The following is a 21,665-nucleotide window of genomic DNA, read 5'->3' as shown; positions in this document are numbered from 1 at the left end:
CTAGAATCTGACTTCAGGCAGTCTGAACTGGAGTCTGAAGTCTTAACGACAATGCTATGTAGCTAAAGTAGAAATGTTATTCTCAAAGCCTCCCCCAACCTACATTATTTGGTATTTTCCACTCAAAAGAAGCATGGATAAACCATAATAAGTAAAAAAAATTGAGAACCATATGAAATAGACTCACTTGTTCAGATGGGAAATTGAGGTACCACAGAAGCACAGTGTGAGTGGGCTGTAAGTTGAAACTGACTGGGACTTGAGGCATTATTGCTACACCAGCTGCTTTGGGCCATATCTTTTCCCAATACCCACCTCCACCTCTGTAGCACCTTGGGTCCTGCCTAGGGACCCACCTGAGCATGTCATCCATGCTCTCAGTGATGGTAGAATCGTAGGCGGGATCTCCCAGTCTGCTGGCCAGGGCTAATGCAATCTTCAGGGTCTGAAAACAGATCAGGGGTGTGGGAGAGGCTGCCAGGCCCCGCCCAGCACCCACTCCTAGTGGAGCCTTGTGAGAAAACTTGGAGGTAACTTAACCCTGCCCCACGGTAGTTCTCCATTCTCCGCCCCATCCACCCATTCCCAGTGTCCCCAGACCCAGGGTGGGGAAGAGAGGTTGGCCTTACCTCTGCCACCCAGTGAAGAGCCTGTTCTCGGGATACCAGGCTAGTGAGGTTGAAGCCTTCTAGAATATTGAGAGCACTGATGAGGGCAGGGCCTGTGTGGGGGGGCGGAGGACTGAGAACCAGGTGGCCTGAAACGACAGTAAAGAACCAGATAGCAGAGGAGGGGTCAAGGCAATGGGACATCCATGTCCACATCCCAACATCACACAGACTCAGGCCATTGCTTTGAATCCCTTCATCAGATGGGAAGACAAGCCCGGAAAGGCAAAGGTAGTCATTTAAGTTCCCATGAAGAGTCAAGAGCAAGGGCAGGGCTCAAGTCCGGAGACTGGTATTCCATTTCCTCTTTCACAGGAGGAAAGGAAGAGTCAAGAGCAGTGGTTCTCCACCTTCTTAATGCGAAACCTTTCATGCAGTGCCTCATGTGGTGGGGCTCCCCAAACCGTAAAATTATTTTCGTTTCCACTTCTTAACTGTCAGTTTGCTACTGTTATGAATCGTGATGTAAATATCTGATAGCAGGATGCACTTTTGTTGTTACAAATTGAACATAATGAAAGCATAGTGATTAATCACAAAACAATCTGTACTTATATATTGTGAAATATTTATGTGTTTTCTGATGGTCTTAGGCGACCCTTTCACAGGTGGAGAACCGCTGGTCAAGAGTGATGTGACTTGCAGGCCATAGGCAGAACAGGGACAACTGTCTACAAGTCCCAATTCAAGGTCTACCGTGTGTCTTTTGACACCTCCTCCCACGAGTTTGAGTAAAATCCAAGAGTCCCAGTTTAATCCTACAATGGGTACTGTTGTCATCTCCATTTCACAGGTGAGAAGACTGAGTACAGAGAGGTAACTGGATCAGAGTTACATAATTAAGAAGCAGGAGACAAGGAGCACCCGGAACACTGAAGGCACTGGCATTGCCAAAAGAGCCCAGGCCAGGGAAGGGAAATGGAAAAAAAAAAAATCAAACACATATTCAGCACCAACTCTGGTAATGGTAACTTCTATATCATCTTATCACATATTCATGGACCACTGAATGGTAGACACTATTATTATCTCCACTTTAATAAGGGGACCACGGGTTCAGAGTGGTGAGTGGCTTGTTTAAGGTGAATAGCACATTTGGGACTAGATAGGCTTGATTCCAAAGTTGTGTTTCATTATTCTGTCCCATACATTGCATGGAGGGAGACTCAGCCTGGTAAATGAAGGTTGGAAACCTGAATTCAGAGGTGGTGTCCCTTGGGGCTTGAGATGATCTGCCCTTTCCAGAGGAGAAAGGAGCTGGGCCTGCCCTGAGATATGGGTCTTAAGAACAAAGGTTCCTCCCGTCTGCTTGCCTTTGAGTGATGCAGGTTCAGCAAATATGGACTTGATCCATGTCATCGGCTTGGCTTTTCGTGTTTCCTCCTTAGTTTTCTTGCACTGGGGGACTGAGTTCCATTTCCCGCCTAGATTGCCATTTCTTTTCAGCGCAGTGATGAACCTGGTCTATGATTATCTTGGAGACTTTATTCTCTACCTTGACAGATAGAGGAACTATTTTTCTTTCAAATTCTTCTTTGTGGTGCATGTGAGAGAGAGCTGTGGGAAGGGGGCTGGGGCGACTCAAAGTCCAAATCAAGAAATCTTATGGCCAGAACCCCAACCTCCAGGCCTCAGCCTGTGACCTGACCTTCCACATTCTAAACACAGAAGACAATTGACCCATGACTACTTCACGAGGGCTAGCTCTGGCTTACTTCAATAGGTTGCTAGGCTAGGCCACTGACAGTCTCAGTTTCTCCCCTGCGAAATGGGGAAGACTCTTGAGCCAAAAGTATGTAACCAGGACCTGGAGGGCTTCTCCTGAGAAGAAGGGCCTAGGAGCTGGGGGAAGGGGTCACCTTTGTACATGCCACACACAGGCTTCTCCACAAGAGCGCTGTAGTTGCTGAAGTCCTCCTCAGTTAGGACGCCCCCTGCGTGCTGAGCCTGGAGGGGAGAGAATAACCCCCACCCGTGTGAGCATGTGGGCTTGGCCTGTGATACATGTCTGAATGGCAGACAAATGAGTCGGTCACAACTTTTATACCTTTTCTAACTTCCATCATGGCCTTTAGGATATAGCAAACAGAATTATGCATTTCACTACTAGCTAAGACTGTTACACAACTATATACTTGGAATGACCTTCGTAGGCTAGACCTTCACTGAATACAACTGAGCACTCTTTCCCAAGCCGTGAACCAATCTTGTATGTGCCAATGGACTCAATCCATCCTCACCAATGTGCTAATTTTCCATCCTATATAACTATTATGAATGCCCTCTGTTTTAATACTCTTTTTAGTACTTCAAACCCCTGACTTTACCCACCCCCCTTAGAGCGCTACGTAATACATTTCTTGACTGGCCTGTGTTCTTTTGTGCGTTAAGTTAATAAACTCAACTTTGGGTCTGTTTTATTTTGTTTTAAGCCAGTGGTTCTCAACCTGTGGCCTGTGGGTCGAGGCCCCTTTGGGAGTGGAATGACCCTTTCACAGGGTCGTCCGATTCAAACAGTAGCAAAATGACAGTGATGAAGTAGCAATGAAAATAATCATGGTTTTGGCATCACCACAACATGAGGAACTGTATTAAAGGGTCGTGGTATTAGGAAGATTGGAAATCACTGCTTTAAGCTGTGGTAGTTTTATTCTTTGGCACTTAGAATTTCTTCTTCCCCCACTTAACCTCTGAGAAAGGGCACATGACTCAGCTCTGGCCAATGAGATTCCTTTTCCATGGCTACAATGATTGGTTTAGGAATGGTCTTCAGATCTACAACTGGATGTGAAGTGTGATATAACCTTAAGAATTTTTTGGAGCTACTGGAAATGAGCAATGATCTTTCCCTGGATGCTTTGCTCCAAAGATGGCCTAAGGCTGGTTGGTGAGGACCACTCTGTGGAAAGAATCTAACAGAGTGAAATCAAACAGAAAACAGAATTGTGATAGACAGACAGACAAAGTCTGAACAATGTGGATTGTGCTCCTAGACCCAAGAGGATCTAATGCTATTACTCTCCTGGACTTTACAAGTGTGGTTGAGCTTGGCTTTTAAGGCCACATTCAAGTTCCCAGCAGAGCAGAAGCTCTGTGAATGTTTCCTCCCATAGTATAAGGCAGAGACAGAAAGCATCTCATTGCACAGACAACTACTGAGTTGGTCTGGGCATCCTTATCTTACTGCCTCAACTGAAACTCTTTGGAGTTAGCTGCTAACCTCTGTGTCAGTCCCCTCAGTCTTGCCAATCATCAGCGAAGGAGGCATTTCCCAGAAAAACCAAGGACAGCAATGAGTAGCTAAGGCTGATGCTATCTGATAGGGACAAGAAAGACCCACCCATGCACAGGCTGGCATCAACCTTGTAGAGATCAAAAATACCTCTCTTAGGTCAAGATAGAGCCTTCTGGAAACTTGAAGAAATCAGCATATCAAGTTTTGGAATCATAAAGATATTAACTGAATCCCAGCCTCACCGGTCACAAGGTGGAATGCTGAGCAAAGTACTGAATCTATGTGGGTACACCTGTTTTTCCCCAATCTCTAAAGCTGAAGTAAGAATATAATATAGGTGAAAGAAAATAAAAAAGCTCTTTGCATATTGATTTTCAGAATACAGTGTTACATAAACAAAGTTTGGTACAGAGGTGTGCATCATTTGTGGTTAAAAAGAGACTTCACGATATATCCACCACCCATACGTCAGCTTGTTGTACTGTGGAAGCTTGCATGTAACTAGGATGCTGGGAGCTAAGCTTCCAGTAAGATACCAGCACGGTCACCAGTGATGGACAGATTTCAGCCGAGCTTCCAGACTAAGACAGATTCAGAAGAAAGATGTGATGATCAACTTCTGAAAGTTAGTCAGTGAGAACGCTATGGATCACAACAGAACATTGTCTGATATAGCGCTTGAGGATGACTCCTGTCGGTTGGAAGGCTCTCAAAATACACAGTGGTTACAAGGGGCTCAAGCAAACCAACAACCGTGAAGATCATGCAGGACCAGACAAGGTGTTGCTCCATTAGATGTAGGTCTGCCATGAATTAGAGTCCACTCAATGGCCACTAACAACAGCAGATACAAGGTGAGTCAAAAAGTATCACGACAAGAGAGAAGTAATGTAGTTAACAACAGCCCCCAACGTGCTATCTATCGCCTACGTAACATAATTTGCTACATTTAGAAACATCTGGCTGCATTCACACTGACATTTTGTTTTCAAATGGAAACTTGCTGCTTTGGCAATATCCATAAGAGGAAACAGAATTTTTTTTCTCTTTGTCTAAAGATGATAGTTTGACTCCTGTAAGTAATATGCATACGTCATGAGTTTTGTTGCTATGTAACAAACCACCAATGGTAACTAGCATAGGGCTCAGGAGGGGAAAAAAACTTTAAAAGTATTGCTATAAAATCATAGAAACCTTTATTAAACATCAAAATGTACAGCCATTGTTTCTTGACAGTGCCTCCATCTAGTCTGTGTGCTCTGGACGTGGTGCGTCCATCTCTGACTCATCCCAGGAGTCTGCAATGGGGCCGGCTCAGTGGTTTGGCCATACCTGGGCAACTCAAATTGTGTTCCTTTGAAATACTCTTTGAAGTTTGGTACCAAAAGGAAGTCTAACGGGCAAGGTCAGGACTATAGAGTAGATAGAGTGAGGTTTTCCCAACAAGTTCTTGGAAGATAGCCCCTGCGACCCTCAAAGAATGAGAAAGTGCATTGTAGTAATGGGGGAAAATTCTCGGGGCAAATTTCCTGACCTTTTTCTCATTAATGCAGTTTTCAATGATCTTAAAACTTCTTTCTAATAAGCCCTTTGATCATCCTGTGTCCTTTGAGAAAATCAATCAGGATTATACCTTTGGAATCCCCAAATGACCATAGCCGGGTTGCCTCTTTGCCTTGAACTTAACTAGACCAGCAGATCATCTCAGCCACTATTTTGACTGGATCTTTTTTTAGGTACCCTAATGAGATTAAGACACACGTCTGTCAGAGAACTTGTCTGCAGTCATCCACAAAGCACAGACATATCTAAATACATTTTGTTTAGAATAAGACCGTGAATGGCTGAACTGGGCCTAGTACCAATATTGTTTTTAGTTTATCCTCGGTTTGTTTGTATAAGGAATATTTTTGGGAGGATACAGACGATGCTAGTCTCAGTGACCGACTACAGAGAAGGACACTCGTGGCTGAGCAGAGACTTGGGAAAGGAGGGGGAGCTTTCACTAAATGCTCTTTGAGTAGCTTTTGGATTTTAACCATACAGTAGAATAATTAAAAATTAACCAAAGATTTTTTTTTAAAGAGTAAATGAAACTTTTCAAATCTACACGCATAGAGATGGGGAGCCTTCAAAAAGTTCATGGAAAAATGGAATAGAAAGCGAATGGAATTTTTCCAGGAACTTTTTGAAGCCCCCTTGCATATGTCCCAAACCTGCTGTCACCGAGTCGACTTTGACTCATGTTTACCCTACAGTATAAAATAGAACTGCCCGATATGGTTTCTTAGGCCGGAATCTTCATGGGAGCAGATCACTAGGCCTTTTCGTCCACAACACTACTGGTGGGCTACGACTGCCAATGTTTTGGTTGGCAGTCAAGGGCTTAATCATCATAGCACCAGGGCTTCGGGTGCACAGAGAAATAGAGCGAGGGTAAGAAGCAGGTTGGGAGAAAGGAGGCAGATTAAGTCAGGGAAGGAAAGAAACTAGAGGCCATCCCAGCGATAGGGTCCTTCCTTTAGGACCCTGTGCTCCCAACCCCCTCCACTCACCACTCACCTCAGCCACCATCTCCAGTGTGACGTTGTTGCCTGCATAGAAGTAGCCAGGGCCGAAGGTGCCAAGAGCACTCAGTAGATCTGCCAGATCCGGCCGTCGAAGCAGCGTGCCAGGTGGCGGCGGGCGACCAGATGGCAAGAACGTCTCCCGGAAACGATCGGATGCATTGGGAGGTGGCTGCTCCATCAGAGCACGGGCTGAGGGCAGGGGCGGGAAGCTGGGCAGGGGCACAGACACTGGACAGGATGACTGGGACTCGCCATAGGTGACATGGGCGAGGGCCAAGCGACTGATCCTGAGTGCTCAGCCCCACAGGAGTCTGTGGGCCCCTTACCAATTCCTCCTTTCCAAACTACTTCCTTAAAGATTATAGCCTTTGGGCTGCCTCGAAAAGAGTGGGATGGGATGGGATGAGATGGGATGGGAATGGGATGGGGAGCAAGTCTGAAGAACACACTAGAACAGCAGCCCTTTCTGACTTGGATCCCACATCGATATTGTTTCCCTCCCTTCTTCATCAACCACGTGACTTTCTTCCCACCCCAAGGCCCCAACTGACCTAGATCATGGGTCACGTTGAAGCCATCTTGAGCCACAGCTGCAGCAAAAGCCAGGACTTGGGACCATGGCAGCCTGGGGGGGCCGGAGAGCAGGGGGTGGAGGGAATCCTGGGTGAGGGGGGGTCTTGGGGGGAGGGGGGTTTCCTGGGAAGGAGAGTCGTGGCAAGGGAAGGGCATATCAGGAGGAAGGAGAGGTCGGGAAGGGCAAAATCCAGGAAGCTGGGAGAAAACCACCCCAGGACAGGGACAGGGCTCCTGGACCCTGGGGGAAGAGTCTTTACCTGCCATAGAGTTGGTGAGCTTCGTTTAGCCCCTTCACCATTCCGGGGACCCCCACCAAGAGCCCAGGCTGGGCGAGGCGGGCAGGCGAGGGAGAGAGGAGACCAGGTCACTGGAAGGGGGGGGCTGGGCTGAACTCCGAAGAGCCCCAAGTCAGGGATGGGGGCTGGCACAGGGGAGAGACACAGGCCAAGTATCCCAGGGGAGGGACAAGCTTTCCCTGGCAGGCACCCCAAGGGTAGGGGTAGGTCATAGTCCCCTCCCTCTTTTCTCTCAGTATTCCACCCCTCCCATCTCCCTGACTTCCTACAAACAAATACAGAAAGACCTTTATCAAGAAACACAAATGAAGCAAACCTTTTTAAGGACCAAGACATAATCCATTTAAATGGCATCCAGAATGTATTGAATTATACCTACCCTACCTTTTAAAATGGTGGATAAAGGGGCCACCCCCTTTTTTTATTCAGTTAATTCAGGTTTTTTCTTTTTTTAACATCATTTTATTGGGAGCTCTTCCAGCTCTTTTAACAATCCATACATCAATTCTACCAGCATATTTATCCATATGCTGCCATCATCATTTTCTAAACATTTACTTTCTATTCAAGCCCCAGGTATCAGCCCCTCTTTTTTCCATTCCCCCCACCCCCCACAAGGTGCCCTTCTATCATTCTATCATTACTCTGAGCTATGGCATCTCAGGGATGTGTTGGATTTTGCCACTGCACTAAATACCACCATTTTAAGCTCGTGTGCCTATTTTCCCAAGTTTTTCGATTCTCTCCGTTGCTCTCAGCCTACAGTGGGCTTATTTCTAGCAGCGAGGCTCTGTTCTTCCAGCATGGTGTGAACTAGGAAAGTTAGTGCATACAGGCTCAGAGTGGGATATAAAAGCTTTAGTGTAGCAACTCCGTGACATCTTTCTTCGTTCTTATGTATGGGATGGACAAGGAAAGTGTTGCTATATCACCTGTTAGCAACCATCCAGAGGCTTTGGTGATTTTATTCAGGGACTACTTGTCTTCTTCATAGCCTAAGTGTCCTGTTCAACCTTTTCTCCCATTCCCCTCTGGAGCCCCTGGGGGCATAATGTTTAAAGCGCTGGACTGCTAACCACAAGGTGAGCAGTTCAAACCCACTGGCTACTCTGAGGGAGGACGATAATGCAGTCTACTCCAATACAAATAAGAGCCTTGAAAGAAAAAAGAGAGAGCCTTGAAACCCAGTTCTACTCTGCCCTCTGGGGTGCCCGATGAGTCAGAATGGCCTCAGTGGCAGAGGGCTGATGGTGGTGCATCGGTTTGAATCCATCAGCCGCTCTGCAAGAGAAAGATGGAGCATGGGCGTCCTTAAAGAAGACAGTCTTGGAGACCCTATGGGGCCGTTCTCCTCTGTCCTCTGAGGCCTGTACAAGTTCAAACTCACTCGGAAGCACACCACAGCAACATACAACAATGGACTCTTGAACAATGCAGGGGTTGGGGGTGCCAACCTCCCTCACAGTTAAAAATCTGGGTAGAATTTGCAGTTGACCTTTGAACGGCGTGGCTCTGAACTTTGAGGGCCCACTTGTATGTGGGTGTTTTGTTTTTCCCCGATGCTACTGCGGTAAGCTCAGGTGTTGAAAGTATCCGCATGAAATGCCATATGATAGGAAAGACAAATTGCTCAAGTAAGAATGGTCAGCATCACATGGCATTTAAAGTAATTCAACACTTGAGTTCACCACAATAACAACAGGGGGGGGAAATCCCTTTTTAAATGGCCCTTGAAGTTTAAACTTGTGTGGTTCAAGGGACAACTGTAGATACTCACCAAATCAATGCTTGGGACAGCAAGAGATCAGTGAAGGGAGACCCCCCTCCCCCTAGTAGATGCCCTATTCCCACCAGGGTCCCCACCTTGGTCTCCCAGGATCTCTGCAGGGCCTCCTCCCTGAGAGCGCCTGGTGCGGATTCCCGGAAATCAATCAGTGTGCTCTTGTTCCTCCGAATGTCATGCACCAGCATCACACCCCCTCTGGGTGGGACACAGAAAGGGGAGAGTGAGAAGATGCTACTTCTTTGAGCAATGAACTTAACCCCCCCACTCCCCAATGGCAAGGGGTGTAGGCTCAGGTTGTTAACAGGGGGAGAGGGAAGGTGAAGGGACACACACACACCAGGGCCCTGTGCTCCCTTCCCAGCAGAGACTCACAGCCTCAGTCACCCTATTTGGGTGGGGAGTGAAGCCAAGGGGGTTGGGGATCCAGGGTCCATGGGCCTCTTACAAGTTGTCATTAGAGATTTTAATCCCTGATTAGGGAAAACTCAGAGACTGGGTAAGTAGGATGTTCACCCCGACTCAAAGTTGGGCCCCTGCCAGCTTCCTGCACCTGCCTCCTGGGTGTGTCCTCTCCCCCACCCCCAGGAATGAATTATATAAGGACAGACTGGTCAAAACCCAAAGGGGGGATTTCTTGTTGGGGCCTAGAAGAGCCAGAAAGTGAACTTGGCCCTCTACTCCCTTTTCAGTGACTTGTTTTCATCTAAGCTAGGGGTTGTAAAACTCACATGCCTGAAGCTAGGGCACACAAGGAGGAAAGCAGGCAAGAGAGATGGTAGAAAGTCTGGCAAAGCAGACAGCCTTTTCCCACCAGTGGATGCAACTTCAAGAGAGATGGAGTTTTCTTCTCCCATAATGAGTTACAGTCTCTGAACTTCCCAGGGCCAGTTCTACCCTTTCCTATAGGTAGGGCACTATGAGACGGCAACTGCTCAGTGGCAGTGAGTGAAAGGAAGCCACTTTGCCCCCACTCCAGCTAATAGGAACCATGTGGCAATATGGGTGGAGTGTTAGCAAATCTGTGTGTTCAAAACCGTCCGTGTGCTAGGTCTGGCCCACGGGTGACCACACTATAGCCTCAGTCTTGGGATCTGGAGAACCGGGGGTCCTTAACTTATCTCAGTTGCATGGGCATTCGTGACCCTAAACACTTAAGGATCACTGCCTTCATTGAGGACAGCATACCTGGGCACCTACGCACCTCACTCTAGTGTACACATTTCTTCTCCTGATAAAGAAGCCTCTAATCACACGTTCAGATCTCCCATGGGTAGCTTAGCTCCTCTGACTCCATCCAGAGAGAAAGGATAAGGTTGGGAGCAGAAAGGAAACATGCAAAGAATGGGGTCCTTGCTGTCCTTTACCCATACTAGGAAATACCCAGTGAGGCTTACAGACAGACCCAGAGGCAAAAGATAGGTCTGGGTGACCCCCACCTCAAAAGGCGAATGAATGGTCCTTACCCGCCCAGGCCAGAGCTGTGTGGGGCCACAATTCCCAAACACAGGGCGGCTGCCACAGCTGCATCCACGGAAGATCCCTGCTTACTGAGCACCTCGATGCCCAGGGATGTGCAGCGGGCAGCATCGGTCACCACTGCACCCTGTTGAAAGATCTGGGGGGGGGGAGGAGGCGCGGGGAATAGGTGTTGGCAGTGGGAACCCCTTGAACCTTCCTTAAGACCCTTCCTTCAGTTGGGGGGTGAAAGGGGAATTGATATAGCATTGATGATTGTTTAACTCTACCCAATGGGATTGAACAAAAGAACTGTATGTGAATGGATTTATTGCAGTGAGTATGATATGTCAATTAAAAATATATATATATATATCACAAAAAAACCAGGAACTATATTCTAAAAAGATTAAATGCATCTCCACTCACATTTCAAAAAACAAGACCCTTCCCTCCTTGGCCCAAGTCTCTCCTACCTGAGAATCTGTCCCTGACTCATTTTCTTTCCCATCCTTTCTTCCAGGTCACAACCTTCACCCCTTCCCACTCGATTTCCCACTCGATTTCCCATACTTTTTTCCTAGTTCCCCCCCCTCCCCTTGGTCCCCCTCACCTGAGGGTCCCCGAAGTAGATCTGCATAATAAGCGCCACAGTGACCCCGGTGGCGAAGGTGAGGCAGGCTGTGACGATGACCGTGAGCCCGTCTTGGCGGCAGGAGCACTCCGCCGCTGCGGCCGAGAACGGGTCCTTGCGCGTCTCCCGGAGCGGTGACCCGTCCGGGCTGCCCATCTCGGACGACGAGGATGGCAGTCGCTGTAGCCGCGCCGACTTTAGGAAGGAGTCCGGGTCTGCAGAGCGCGGGGAGGAGCAAGAGGGTGTGTGGGTCTGGAGGCCCTCTACCGGCCTCTGCTTGCTCTTCACCCTCTCCAAGTCTAACCCCCGCTACCACCACCAGCTTCTCGGTGCCTCCCAGCACCCCAGGGTGGGCGGCGGGGGCAGCGGTGCCCAGCTGAGCTGGATTCCTGCTCTGGCTGATGAGCCAAATTTCCCGTCTCCGGACTGAGACCACTTCCCGTCTCCGGACTGAGACCACTTCCCGGAGAGGTTAGGGAGGGAGGTGGGGGAGCCGGTTCAGCCCTCCTAGGAAATCAGATCCTGTCTGAGCAGGAGCCCTGCCCGCTGTGCAGCGAGGCAGCTACAGACGTGGAGCGGCCAGCCTCTGGCTTCCATTCCCCACTCATTCATTTAACAGATGCAGGGTGTGGGGGTGTGGTGTACGCTGTGCCAGGGAAAGGTACAAGTTCTGCCCTCATGGGGTTCACAGACCAGTGGATGAAAAAGGCAATAAACAAGTACACAGAGGAGTCCAAAATGACAGGCTGCTGGCAGGCGCTCTGAGGAAAGGAGGGTGAGACAGAGTAAGGGGCAGGGCTACTTGGGGAAATCAGGGAAGGCCTCTCTGTGGAGGTGACTTTGTAACTGAGAACAGGGATGAGAAGGACCCAGCTATATGTAGAACAAGCCGTGTGTGTGTGTGTGTGTGTGTGTGTGTGTGTGTGTGTGTGTGTGTCTAAAAGAGAGAGGGAGGGAGGGAGGGAGGGAGGGAAAGAGAGAGAGAGAGAGAGAGAGAGAGAGAGAGAGAGAGAGAGAGAGAGAGAGAGAGAGAGAGAGAACAGAGAAGGTGCAAAGGCCTTCATGTGGGAAAGAGGTGGGGACATTTCTTCAGGAAAATAAATAACCACTCCGGGGAAGCCTGGGTGGAGGGGCGAGGGTAGAAGTGGGGGTGGAAGCTAGACCAGATCCTCTGGATTGTGTAGGCCCTGTGAAGAGTTTGGGGTTTAGCCTGAGAGTGATGGAGGTACAGGAAAGCTTTAAGCAAGAACGTGGGACCATCTGTTTTGTGTTTTGAAAAGATCGTTCTGGCTGCTCTGGAGAAGGGATCAGGGGACAGAGGGCAGTAAGAGTGGAAACAAGAGGACCCTGAAGGCCACTCACTTACTGGATGACTGAATATGGGCCCATCGGCGAGTCTCACCTCCCTTACTTAAAACTGATGCTAATCACGAACTGGCAGGATGGGACCAGGACTCCACGAGGTGATGTATGGTGTCTACTAGGTAGCCTGTAGGTAACTCACTCAAAGTTATTTCTATTCCTTTTCCTATCAGAGCGGGCACACCTTTTCCTCCCTAGAGTTGCTGCCTTTGAGTGCCATCAGCCTTGGACCCAGGTCCCTAAATGGCCTAAGGGTCCTTGTGAACTATAAAGAAATAGTCTGATACCTTAATGCCTTGCCATATGTGCAATTTCTAAAAAGTTCATTCAGCCAGTAAGTATTTTTTTAGCAACTATTACCCTGCACTAGGAGTACAACCTCTTTAGAAGTCTGTGTGAGAATATGGACAACTAATTATGTTATATTGTTCTGTTTACATTCTATTGTGGTTCACCCATGCCAACATAAAATCCAAGCTTCCTGGTGTGGCCTCTGTGACCCACACCTCCTTCCCCATATAAACAAGAAACCGTATCTATATATTAATGATGCTGATAAAGGGAAAGTATTTTAAGACATGATTTATGGTAGGTACTTTAGGGAAAAGTACAGAGGAAAAAAATAAAAATAAAATAATAAAATTTTAAAAAGTACAGAGGATGTGTTTGAGATGGGCCGGGAGAATTTTTTTGTCATTGAAATGCTTAGCCCAGAAATATATATGTATCATATTTTTAAAATATCAATAAATATATTTTTAAATGAAAATGGAATAAAAAGGGAAAGATAAACTCCCTCTTTGAATGGGAGGAGATAGGTTGGAGAAGGAGATATTTATCTTTATTCCTTTTTAAAAATATCAACATGTAATTTGCTTTTAAATTTATCTTTAAAACAGAAACATCACTTCTGGAGCCTCCCTGAGTTGATCATACTCTGCCCCCTCAGCAGTACAGACTATAAATAAAACTGGAATTCATTCAATAAACAGATGTTAAATACCCACTGTGGGCACAGAACTCTCCATGGCCCTGAGAGGTTTCAAAAAAGAAATGCTGGGAAGACCCTTAAACTTACATTTCTTGATTCTGACTCTACACCAAGCCCTGTACATACATTCTGTCAATGAAGTGGCCCTGTGTGACTTTATGAGATGATAGTGTACTCTCCCAATTATGTATATCAGAAAACAGTCTGAAAAAGATGATAGTGTTGGGCCTCCACTCATGTACTTACTCAATGCAAGAACACGTTCTTCTATTAAATTGGCATTCCATGATGCATACCTTCCTGACACGATTGCTGAAGAAAAATGTGTGCATAAGCAAATGTAGTGAAGAAAGCTGATGGTGCCCAGCTATCAAAAGATATAGTGTCTGGGGTCTTAAAGGCTTGAAGATAAACAAGCAGCCATCTAGCTCAGAAGCATGCCCAGATGGAAGAGGCACACCAGCCTGTCTATGAGGTGTAGAAGGGACCAGTTATCAGACATCAAAGAACAAAAAAATCGTATCATTGGGTGCCCACCTTCCAGATACAATCACTGAAGACAAATGCGTGCATAAGTAAATGTGGTGAAGAAAGCTGATGGTGCCCAGCTATCAAAAGATATAGCATCTGGGGTCTTAAAGGCTTGAAGATAAACAAGCGGCCATCTAGCTCAGAAGCAACAAAGTCCACATGGAAGAAGCACACCAGCCTGTGTGACCACAAGCTGTCAAAGGGATCAGGTATCAAGCATCAAAGAACAAAACATCTTATCATTGTAAATGTGGGTAAGTGCAGAGTGGAGACTCAAAGTCTATCGGTAGGCAACTGGACACCCCCTTACTAAAGAATCTCGGGGAGGAGACAAGCCAGTCAGGGTGCAGGGTAGCAATGATGAAATATACAACTTTCCTCTAGTTCTTTTTTTTTCTTTCTTGTTTTCCTTTCCCCCACTCCTCCACCATTATCTACCATGTGCATCCCTGGTTTTGGTCTGGTCTCTGCCATACTACACAGTCTTCACCCCAAAAATGTTTGTATACAGTAGTTCTTAAATGCTCTAGTTCTTAAATGCTTCTCGCTCCCCCACCCCTACTATCATGATCCCAATCCAACCTTACAAGTCTGGCTAGACCAGAGGATGTACATTGGTACAGATAGCAACTGGAAACACAGGGAATCCAGGGCAGATGACCCCTTCAGGACCAGTGGTGAGAGTGGCAATGCATGGAGGTGGAGGGAATATGGGGTGGAAAGGGGGAACCGATTACAAGGACCTACATATAGCCTCCTCCCTGGGGGATGGACAGCAGAGAAGAGGGCGGGGGGGGGGACGTTGGACAGTGTAACATATGACAAAATAGTAATAATTTATTATGAAGGGTTCATGAGGGAGGGGGGAGGGAGGGGGAAAATGAGGAGCCGATATTAAGAGCTCAAGGAGAAGGTGAATGTTTTCAGAATGATGATGGCAACAAATGTACATATGTGCTTGACACAATGGATGTATGTATGGATCGTGATAAGAATTGTACGAGCCCCCAATAAAATGATTTTTTTTTAAAAAGATGATAGTGTCTGCTCAAGGTCATAAAGTAAAGAAAGCTCAGAACTAAGATGCATAACTCAAAAAATTCCATTCTATCGGTCCAAATAGCATTAGGAGCCATTTCCACCCTTAAAAAACAACCTCACAAGCCCATTTGAGTTGTCAATTCTTGTTACTTGTCCCTAAACCTATCTTCTCCAATCAAGAGTTGAGGAGTCAGAAGGTAAAGTGACCCCATCAGAGCTGGGTCTATTCAAGACTCTCTATTTCAACCATTCAATCATTCATTAAATTACTCATGGATTTGATAAAAAACAAACATTTACCGAGTACCTATTATGTGTATTGTACAGGAGTTAGGACAATAATACTAATGTGTAAGAGGGAGCCCTGGTATCACAGTGGTTACTCGTTGGGCTGTGATCCACATGATCAGCAGTTTGAAACCACCAGCAGCTCCTTGGAAGAAAGACTGAGCTTTCTACTGTAATAGACAGTTAGAGTCTCAGAAACCCACAGGGGGTCATTATGAGTCAGCATTGATTTGATGGCAGTGAGTATTTTGTTTTGTTTTTTGTGAACATTAGGAAAAAGTTACTTTGAGAGAGCTCATGAGTTTCATTTTGGCTTACCGTATATACTCGTGTATAGGCTGAGCGCCCATTATTTCATGGGTGATTGCCATTTCTCCGCTGTTCATTCAAAGCCCTGCTGACACTGCAGGGCTTTGAATGTTTGTTTACTCACATCTAATCAATCAGCCATTCTATGATGTGTATCTTTGAATAAGCCTTTTAAAGACTGTGTGTGAAGATGTGGCATGAATGGATGTCATCTGGTCAAGCCCGACTAACAAAAGGAGGAAATCTCATGAAGCCTGACATAGAGTTAATAGCAAAGTGGGTTCGAGATGCATGGGAAGACATTCCAGAAGGCAATGTGAGACGTGCCTTCCAGAAATGTAGTATTAGTAATGCTATGGATGGCAGTGAAGACTGCGCTTTGTATGAAAATGACAGCAGTGATGGTGATGACGGTGATCACAGTGAGGACAGCGTCTATGATGACCTCACACCAGCTGATGCTCTGCATTGGGATACGGATGATGATAAGGAATCCAGTTTTGAAGGATTTTAACTCTTTCCATTTTAGCTTGGTTGCTGATTGAGCTCAGGGAATAGTATTCTTAAGGTATCATTGTTGATAGGAGCTACCTGTTCTGACTGACCTGACTTGGCTCATACATGTACTCCTCTCAGCTGGCTAAAAGAGGGGAAGGGTGACTCCTAAAAGGAAACGGAGGTGCTCTTATCATAAGAATGGGCAGATAAAAAATTTGATGTACAACTAGATCAGCCACTTCTAGATAGTTCCTCCTGGTTTCCCACCAATTCAAAATACCATATAGACTCTAATATAAGCCTTATTATTTTTGTTGAACCTATTTTCCACTTACTGTGCTGGTTTACTGTTAAATGACTTGTCCTTTTATTTATGTTTTTATTTAAAATAAATATTTAAATACATTACCCCATTGATGTCTCAATTTTTAGTAATTTTATTTTCATTTGTTTTGATTCTTGAAACACCAATAGCTTCTGCATTTTCCACCTTAGGTTTATACTCGAGTCAATCAGTTTTTCTGGTTTCCCAGGTAATAAATTAGGTACCCCGGCTTATACTCGGGTCGGCTTATATTTGAGTCTATATGGTTTTTGAATTGGTGGGAAACCAGGAGGAACTATCTAGAAGTGGCTGATCTAGTTATACATCAAATTTTTATCTGCCCATTCTTATGATAAGAGCACCTCCGTTTCCTTTTAGGAGTCACTCTTCCCCTCTTTTAGCCAGCTGAGAGGAGTACATATATGAGCCAAGTCGGGTCAGTCAGAACATATAGCTCCTATATAATAAGGTAAGAAACAGGCAGGCGATCAAAACCAGATCATTGGAGGCTCAAGCCTTATACTTTACTAGAACCAGTGGGAAAGAGAAAGGCTCTTTTTCTGCCTAGCCAGCTAAGTTGGTAGGATATATGCTTGTAGCTGTTGGAGGCATCTCAGGATGAAGTCAACAAAAAGGAAAAAGAGAAAAAGATGGAGAGAAGTTAGTTCATTTTTTTAGCCACCTGAATCTGAATGAGGTGAAAATGGTAACCAAAGACTCAATAACTAACTGAAAGGTTGGTGGTTTGCATCTACTCAGATGCTCTCCAGAAGCAAGGCCTGGAAATCTACTTCTGAAAGATCATAGCTATTGAAAACACCGTGGAGTTTAGTTTTGCTCTGATAAACACCCGTCTCCATGGGACAGAGTCAACTCTATAGCAACTTTTGGTTTTTGTTTGTGGATCTAGCTATGCCTGATGCCCAGTATCCTTGGGCATTATGCTACCCAGTAAAATCTCTTAAATTTAGCTCAGTTTTAGTTGGTTATCACCACAAACACACACAAATCAACACAAAATGCATTTTGTGTTTGCACAGAGTTGAACAGTGTTGACAATGTAGGTCGAGAGATCCTGGATGATGGTTGAGTTTATCCCTGGCTGGCTTGCTCCTTTAGGAACAGAATCACTAATTTCTGAACTAGGAATGATGTGATCAGAAGTATAGGGAGTAGATGGGAAGAAGCAAGGAGGGAAATAGTAGCTGGGAGCCTCTGAGATAATACACAGGAGAAAAAGATAGTAGCTTCGTCTACAGTGACAGGGACAGATATACATGGAATAGAGAATACCTAACCAACATTTGGAAGTGTCAATAATTGGGAATGACACTGGGGGAAGAACAGGAGTGAGGATAACAGGTGATGACTTCAGTATTGGGCATACTGAAGGGGAGGCACAGGACATTTAGAAGCAGATGCCTGGGACCTGAGCACAGGAGAGAGGAAAGAAAGTGTTTCTCCAGCCTCATATCAGAAACCATACAATTCTGTTTTTCATAGGGCTTGATGGGTACCTGGCAGTTGTGCAGAACAGCAGGCTAGAAGCTAGGGGGGCACAACCAAAGTCCTACAAGGCAGTGCCACTAGGTGGCACCATCTTCTTGGGTCCAGCTGAGCCTAGGAACCTTAGGGCTTTCAAGTAGGGCTGGGTGACAAGGCACTGAAATGATCAGACAGCACAGCAAGGTCCTTGGAACCCACAAGGCAGGCCCCTTGGAATCTTGATGAGCAGCCTTGGTAGAAGGTTGTAGGATCTCAGAAGTTCAGGATTTCTGTGCAAAAGAAACAGTCTGTATTGAACGCCTCAAGATACTCCTGGGACTTGGGAAATTCCTCCACTGCCATTCTTTCATCTTACAAGTTTCTCCTTCCTTCATTTATTCGTTCAACAATTTGCTCTTGAGTGTTCACCACATAGAAGGTACTGAGCTGGAAGCTGGAGAAAGGTAGTGGGGTTCACAGTCAGAGTAAGCACACAATCACACAAATATGTATAGTACACAATTGCACAAATACGTATTCACTGGTTGTGCTGAATGCTGACATTTATAGGGAGTCAAGAGAAGACATATCAGGATTATCCAACCTCTCGGTTAGCAGAGGAAACTAAGACCTAGGGCAGGGCAATTGTGGTCATTGGCACACAGTGAGTCAGACAAGGACAAGAAGGGCAATCCTGATCCCGGACCCCTTAATAGACCTGGATGGTTTTGACCAGGCACATCTCCCCACTCTTCTCCCTGCTACCTCCTAACTCGAGGGCTACTCCCTTAAAAAAAAAAAGTTTTGATAAGGGCTACTACTCCTGCTGTGGAATAAGGAGAGAATCTGGGCCTCTCAGGCAAGGAGCAGCTGAGAAAGGGCCAAGCCAGGGAGGGCAGAGAAGCAAGATCTGCCAGGTGGGTAGGGGACAGGATTCAAGTGCAGGCACTGAGGGGAAGAACGAGTGAGACAGAAGGATATTCTAATGCCAGGAAGTGACGTTGAGGGGAAGAGAGATGGGAGATGAAGGATGAAGAATGGAGGGGAGGATGGAGCTGGACCACATGGATAAGAGGAAAAGCACCAGGGAAGGAAGGCTCAAAGAGCTCTAGGCTCCCAGATCTACCCCAAACCCTGTCTCCTGCCTCCCTACCCCTCCCATACTTGCAGCAGGCAAGGAGAACACAGCAAAATCCTAGAGCCTGCTTCCAAGGGGGGGGGGGGGCAGGGGAGGACAGGATACCTTACCAGCATCCTAGTGTGGCCCATGGCTCCAGGAAGGGTGAGGTAATCCACAAGACAGCGATGGCACCCGGCTCTCTAATCCCCAAGGACTTTGAGAGGTCATGCTGTCCATTCCCCTGCCTCCCAATAACCAGCACACCCGGGCAGAGGGTAAGAGCATTCTTTTTATCCCCTCCCTGGGCATGAGGAGATTGTCAGCTTCTCCCCACCCACAATCACTGGCTGTGGAGAAGTTCTTCTCAAGACCTAGCCTCTATCCCTCTTGCTGCAATCTCTGACTTGGTTTCTCCCAGTCCTGTCTCCATGGCTAGGGAAAAGCACCTTCTGTGTACTAACAGCTGTTCCTTAGGATCTCCCCTCCAACATTCGTCCGTTTCAGTTGGTTCTTTCCAAGAGGTAACCCCAACCCCTCGTACTGCAGTCCCTGGCATTGGTTCCCCTTGTCGCATCCTAAGCCTCCAGGACGGAAATGCACCCCCACCCCACCTCACCCCAGCAGCTATTGAACGAAGTCAAGGGAGGAGATGAGAGAGGTCCAGGAGAAGGAAGATGGATTAGGGGGATGGAGACCGGAGGAGGATGCTCCACGCAGATGACGGAGGACCGAGGACGTCCCGAGACGGGGCAGGGTCGCGGCCCGCGGGCCTCACCGGTTTCGGGGTCTCCCAGGAAGGCGTCCTCATCCTTGCGGCCCCGCAGGGGGGCAGCAGGCGCCGGCTCGTCCTCAGGCAACCGCGGGAAGCTGGTGATGCTCATGTAGTCCACGGGCGAGTAGGCGCCCAGGGCGCTCTCCTGGCTGGCCTCGTTCTCCGCCGCCATCCTCGCCCGCGCCCCCCAGCAGCGCAGCGCCGCGCCTGCCGGAAGTGGCTGCGGCGGGGGCGGGGCGGGGGAGGCAGGGGGCGGGGCCTGAGTTCCTAGACCGCCGCGAGGGGGCGTCCTCCCCAGCCCTCGGCGGCGTCCGGGTCTGACTTGTGCCAGCTTGCTGAGCGCGGAGCACCTGCAGTGGGCACGCAGGTTGGGCTGAGGGTGGATGCAAAGCCCGGAGGGCGGATCCGACCGGGCAAGGAGAGGGAAGGAATAGTGGTGGACGTGCTGCCAGCGGAGCCAGTGCAGCTCTGGGCACCTTCTGCAGCCCAAGAGTCAAAGCCCTCCCTCCTAGACACCGCATTCAGATGCCAGGCTCTTCCCCTGATTTCAGACCTCCCTCCTCGGACTACAGACAGACCCTTCCAGTGCTACGGGGACTCCAAACTTCTCGCACCTTGGAATGCAAGATCCTCCTCCTATTATAACCTCCGAGATCACTGCCAACCCCTGGATCTTCTTCGCACACTGCCTTTCACCCTGTTACGCGCCTTCCGATCGGTCGGTCGGATTCATAGGGTCCCCATGTGCAACAGAACGGAACTGCCAATCCTGTGCCAGTCTCACCATTCTTGTCTTTGAGCCCATTGTTAAAGCCACTATGTGTTAATCCAGGAATCCGTTTCGTTGAGGATCTTCCTCTTTTTTTTAACCGACCCTCTACTTTAGCAAGGACTGGTTCCTTCTGATAGCATGTCCAAAGTAGGGGAGATGAAGTCTTCAAAGTCTTACCATCCTCACTTCTGAAGAGAATTCTGACTACTTGTTCCAAGCCAGATTTGTCCATTCCTCTGGAAGTTCATGGAATGGTCAAAACTCGTCATCAATACCTAGTCAGTCTCTCGCTCTCTCTCTCTACATATATATATATATATATATATATATATATATGTGTGTGTGTGTATGTATATATATGTGTGTATATATATATAACTTTTTCCATTTTAAACCATTTTAATTGTACAACTCAATAACATAAGTTCCTTTCACTTGTTGTGAAACCATGACCATTCTCCATTTCCAGATGTTTCTTCATCACCTCAAAACAGAAACTGGATAACCCCTAAGCAATAACTTGCCATTCTTGCCTCTTTCTAGCTCCTGGTAACCATTAATAACCCATGATCTCTATGCATTTACCTAGGCTAGATATTTCTGATAAAGTGGAATCATACAATATCTATCCTTTTATGTCAACTTATTATGTTTTTAAAGTTCATCCATGCCATAGCACATAGGGCTTGGAGGGTGGAGGAGGATATTCCACACAGTTTGTCTCAGAACTTAATTGCTCCTTATGGCAGAGTAATATTCCACAAGATGTATATATGTACATCAATAGATGAATGAACACTTGGTTGCTTCCAACTTTGGGCTATTGTGGTAGTTACATAATCTGGTTCAATTTGGGACTATTAAGAGTGAAAGGGTGGAGTTTAGCCTGCCAATCAGGTTACATCGTGATGACCTCATTTGGAGGTGCTACAGAGTTAAACAGCTCACTGG

At 47.0% G+C, this 21,665-nt stretch overlaps 1 protein-coding gene across 2 annotated transcripts in view; it reads right to left on the bottom strand.

Annotated features, from left to right (window-relative positions):
• The window catches only part of GGT7 (gamma-glutamyltransferase 7), a 31,001-nt gene extending 10,847 nt beyond the window's left edge, over positions 1-20,154 (bottom strand). Inside the window, exons 1-10 of one of the 2 annotated variants that reach the window (XM_075563736.1) lie at positions 19,946-20,154; positions 11,200-11,435; positions 10,595-10,746; positions 9,209-9,326; positions 7,307-7,374; positions 7,025-7,098; positions 6,466-6,662; positions 2,528-2,615; positions 630-757; positions 357-445 (exon numbers count right to left, since the gene is read on the bottom strand). In XM_075563736.1, coding sequence (XP_075419851.1) covers positions 357-445; positions 630-757; positions 2,528-2,615; positions 6,466-6,662; positions 7,025-7,098; positions 7,307-7,374; positions 9,209-9,326; positions 10,595-10,746; positions 11,200-11,435; positions 19,946-20,114 — 1,319 coding nt within the window. In that variant the 5' untranslated portion in view covers positions 20,115-20,154. The remainder of the gene's footprint in view (positions 1-356; positions 446-629; positions 758-2,527; positions 2,616-6,465; positions 6,663-7,024; positions 7,099-7,306; positions 7,375-9,208; positions 9,327-10,594; positions 10,747-11,199; positions 11,436-19,945) is intronic. The other variant, XM_075563735.1, reaches the window with a different exon arrangement.
• Between the last annotated feature and the right edge of the window lie 1,511 nt (positions 20,155-21,665).

The sequence above is a fragment of the Tenrec ecaudatus genome, chromosome 12 (assembly GCF_050624435.1).
Source record: "Tenrec ecaudatus isolate mTenEca1 chromosome 12, mTenEca1.hap1, whole genome shotgun sequence".
Classification (NCBI taxonomy): domain Eukaryota; kingdom Metazoa; phylum Chordata; class Mammalia; order Afrosoricida; family Tenrecidae; genus Tenrec; species Tenrec ecaudatus.
Note: the sequence above shows the minus strand (reverse complement) of the source record. Positions and strands in the feature narration are given on the sequence as shown.